The sequence below is a fragment of the Myotis davidii genome, unplaced genomic scaffold (assembly GCF_000327345.1).
Source record: "Myotis davidii unplaced genomic scaffold, ASM32734v1 scaffold820, whole genome shotgun sequence".
Lineage (NCBI taxonomy): Eukaryota > Metazoa > Chordata > Mammalia > Chiroptera > Vespertilionidae > Myotis > Myotis davidii.
The window spans coordinates 1642-5287 of NW_006291981.1; the positions used below are offsets into that span (position 1 = coordinate 1642).

Below are 3646 nucleotides of genomic sequence, written 5' to 3' on the forward strand. Positions count from 1 at the left end.
AAGGTTCTCTCATATACCTTCCTTCTTCACAAGGTAAACATCTGTCAGATATCCAGTATTAGTTTTGCCTAATTTTTGAACTTCATATTGTGGAATTGTATCATACATATTCTTTGGTGTCTGGCTCTTTCACTCAACATATCTGTGATATTCATTCATGCTGAATGTGTCAGCACTTCTATTAAATTTCTGAGTGTTATTCCATTGTATAAATATGGGACAATTGCCCTAACCAATTTGGCTCAGTGGATAGAGCATCAGCCGTGGACTGAGGGGTCCCAGGTTTGATTCCGGTCAAGGGTACATGCCTGGGTTGCGGGCTTGATCCCCAGTAGGGGGTGTGCGGAGGCAGCCAATCAGTGATTCCCTCTCATCATTGATGTTTCTTTTTCCCTCTCCCTTCTTCTCTGAAATCAATAAAAATATATTTTAAAAAAATAAAAGAGCTTCTGTGGCTTTTTAATGAAAATGGTATATGTTTATTTGAATAAGAAAACAGGTAAAAAAGAATAAAAATGAACTTTTTGGGCTTCTCTCTGCCTATATATAATAATATCTGTGTGTATATTTTTTATTTACAAAAATGACACCATACTGTGGATATTATTTGCGGCCTATCTTACCACAGTCAGGGTCTTTTCATTTTGCTTGCTTGCAGGTGGGAATGGAAGTAGCCCCACATCTGAAAGAAAGTCTAAATAAGAACTTTTTTGACTTCCTCCTCACATTCAAACAGGTAAGAGAACACCGTCAGAACAGCTAATTGACGTAGCAGTTGCTCTGCCAAGCTGAGGTTGCTTAACACTCTTTAGATGTGTAAACCCTAGAAATCACACTGGCCTCCAGCACAGGCCATTGGAACATGTTGATGGCACTGACCAGGCAGAGAGAGCTGATGCGCATGTTGACAGGAGGCATCTCCAGTGGGTCAGATTTCTCTCTAATGCCTGTGGCTCCTGCTTTGTGCAGCACACATTTCCAGAGCAGCTCAGCTTAGCGACATGGAAAGCTTTGCTTGTTTTTCTAGTTTTTTTAAAAAAAAGCCCTGGAAAACCAGGCCATTTCTGTCAGGGTCACCCACATACTCACAGGTGTGCACAGTCATGAGTTACATGCTCTCTGTTTCTAATGTTACTTTCCCTCGTGTCTAAGTGTGTGTTTTGTCTCCTGTAGATTCATGGGGATACAGTACAGAACCATCTGGCAGTCCAAGGGGTGGAGCTCTCATCCTACCTCCCCTTGTACTCACCTGCCATGGACTGGATCTTCCAGTGCATTTCCTACCATGCCCCCGAGGTAAGTGCCATGCGCGTCGGTGTGAAGGTCACGTCGAGGGGTAGTGCGGGGCTCCTCTCTCCTCTGTTCTGTGGAATGACCTCTGCATCCGTTTGCCCGGTAGGGTAAATAGGGCTCTTTCATTGCAGAGGGCTCACCACTGTGGCTGGTCAGTACTCAGCACTTTTCCTAATTGTCTTGTTACAACTCAGATGGGTGTGTGGAAGCTCAGAGAGGCCAGTACTTACAGATGGTCACACAGCTGAAAAGTGGTGTGACTGCACATAAATCCATGGGAAAAGTTTATTCTGTGGTGGGAAAGGAAAAAGGGGCCTTTTCTACAGAACAAGGATACATAGTACAAATCAAAACTCAAGTATACCTGCCTTTTCCCAGAAACTGCAAACCACATTGGCAGCCCTAAAGAAAAAGGACATAACTTTGACTAAGTAATCGCACTCTAAAGAGTATTGCATAGAAATGATTAGACAAGTACACAACCCACACACGGGCATGCATATGTTTATGTTTGGTCATGCTAGAGGGAACTGGTTAACACATGGTTGACACGTAGTATAAGTGTTATCAGAGAAAACGTGTCTTGCCTCCCCTGGTTATTGCTGGGGGTAGAGTCCTTGCAATATCCCAAGAAAAGGAATTTTCTGAGACTCGTACAGGAGGATGCGATATAGTATAAAGCTTTATTTTTATGGAATTACACCCCTGGGTAGTCCCATTTCCCCTAGTCCAGTCCCAAAAGAAGTGTCGCTGGGATTTTAGAGCTAAATCAGAGCCAGCGTCCCGGGTTTCCTCTCCATGTTTTAGCTGGGTGCAGTTCAGCACCAGGCTAGTTGCAGTCCATCAGTCCTTTGTGTGTGGATGTCTGCATGGCTGTGGGCCACGTGGGAGAATACCAGGAAGCTAAGCAGGACCATGAGCCAAGCGTGCCAACAGGAGCCAAGAGAGTGAAGTTCTTTGTTCAGGGATTAGTGTCCTAGATCTTCCCGCACTTGCATGGCTTTTCACATCTGGCCAGTGGCTTCTGCTCCAGGTGTGACTGACAGGCAAGTACCATCCTTATGTCATCCACTTTTTTGGGCATGCGTCGGTCTGCTCTTTGTTGGATCCCTGCCCATGTTTTATAGGGAACATGCCTAGAATGTCTGGTCTTTCCCTTGCTGCTTTTGTTATTAATTACTAGCTAATTACAAGGGTATCATTTCCCCCTTAGAGAGAATGAACCTCTTTGTAATCTTACAAAGGATGAGTAGACAAAGGTCTTTATCTTTTCGTGGCTGTTTCCTGTTTTTAAGGGGTGTAGTCCTGCCAATCCCAAGGCCCAGAGGCTCTCCCCATTGGACAGAGGAGGGACAGCAAAAGGGGAAGGAGCTGCCTGCAGGGAAGAGGGGTTTTGCAAAGTCCAGGTCACTTGGAGGTGACATGGGCGGTGTCCTGGAGAACGCTGCGTTGGACAAGCTGGCATCCTTGTATTCAATAAATGACAAGATTGACCTGAAGGTTAAATGGCATCATTCAAAAGTGAGGAGACTTAAGCAACTACAGGTCATGTGAGGTAAAAACCCATGTGATAAAGGGAAAGGCTAACTTTCAGTGTCTCCCATTAGGTTAGGAAGGCAGGTGGGTCCCACCTGTCTGAGGCCCTCTTGTCCACCATACTTAAATTAAACGAAGGGAAATAGTCTAAGGTTTCCCGTGAGAAACTGGGCCATTCTGTCAATCATGTGGGCAGAAAAGGGAAAGGAATTTCAAGTGAAATACATACTTTATTGACCATCTATACTTTATTGACTTAACTATTGAGTCTCATATTTTAGGAGACAGTGATACCGATGGCTTCTATAGTGAGGCCTGTATTGTGTGAGCAAGTACTTAGGTAAATAAGGGCAGAAGCATACATTCTATGAAAAAGAAGGAAACAGAATACTAATGTACAGAGTAGATCATAAGCCAGTGGAGAAGACTTTCAGATGCAAGGCCCGTGATGGAATGAAAGAACACAGTGACGATGAATCCGGTGGGATGCTATGGACCCTTTAAAATGGTGGCAACTCACGTGGAAGATCAGTCTTTCCTGGCTTAAGGGTGTTCACAGTACAGTACTGAATGAATGCAGGAGACTGTACACACTGCTGTGCATGTCCCATGAGCCTTTGAGTAGAATGTATATTCCGTGGCATTGGGGTGAAGTGTTCTGAAGATGTCAATTAAGTCCATCTGATCTAGTGAGTCATTTAGGATTGCTGTTTCTTTGCTGATTGTTTGTCTAGAGGACTTATCCAGTGATGTCAGTGGTGTATTAAAGTCCCCTACTATGATTGTAGTGTTATCGATCTCTCCTTTGATATCTTAC

At 44.2% G+C, this 3646-nt stretch overlaps 1 protein-coding gene across 1 annotated transcript in view; it reads left to right on the forward strand.

The window, feature by feature from the left end:
• Window positions 1–568: 568 nt before the first annotated feature.
• The window catches only part of LOC102768453 (chromosome unknown open reading frame, human C16orf62), a 68465-nt gene continuing 65387 nt past the window's right edge, over window positions 569–3646 (forward strand). Inside the window, exons 1-2 of the mRNA XM_006765345.2 lie at window positions 569–736; window positions 1174–1296. Of these exons, the coding sequence (XP_006765408.1) occupies window positions 584–736; window positions 1174–1296 (276 nt within the window). The 5' untranslated portion in view covers window positions 569–583. The remainder of the gene's footprint in view (window positions 737–1173; window positions 1297–3646) is intronic.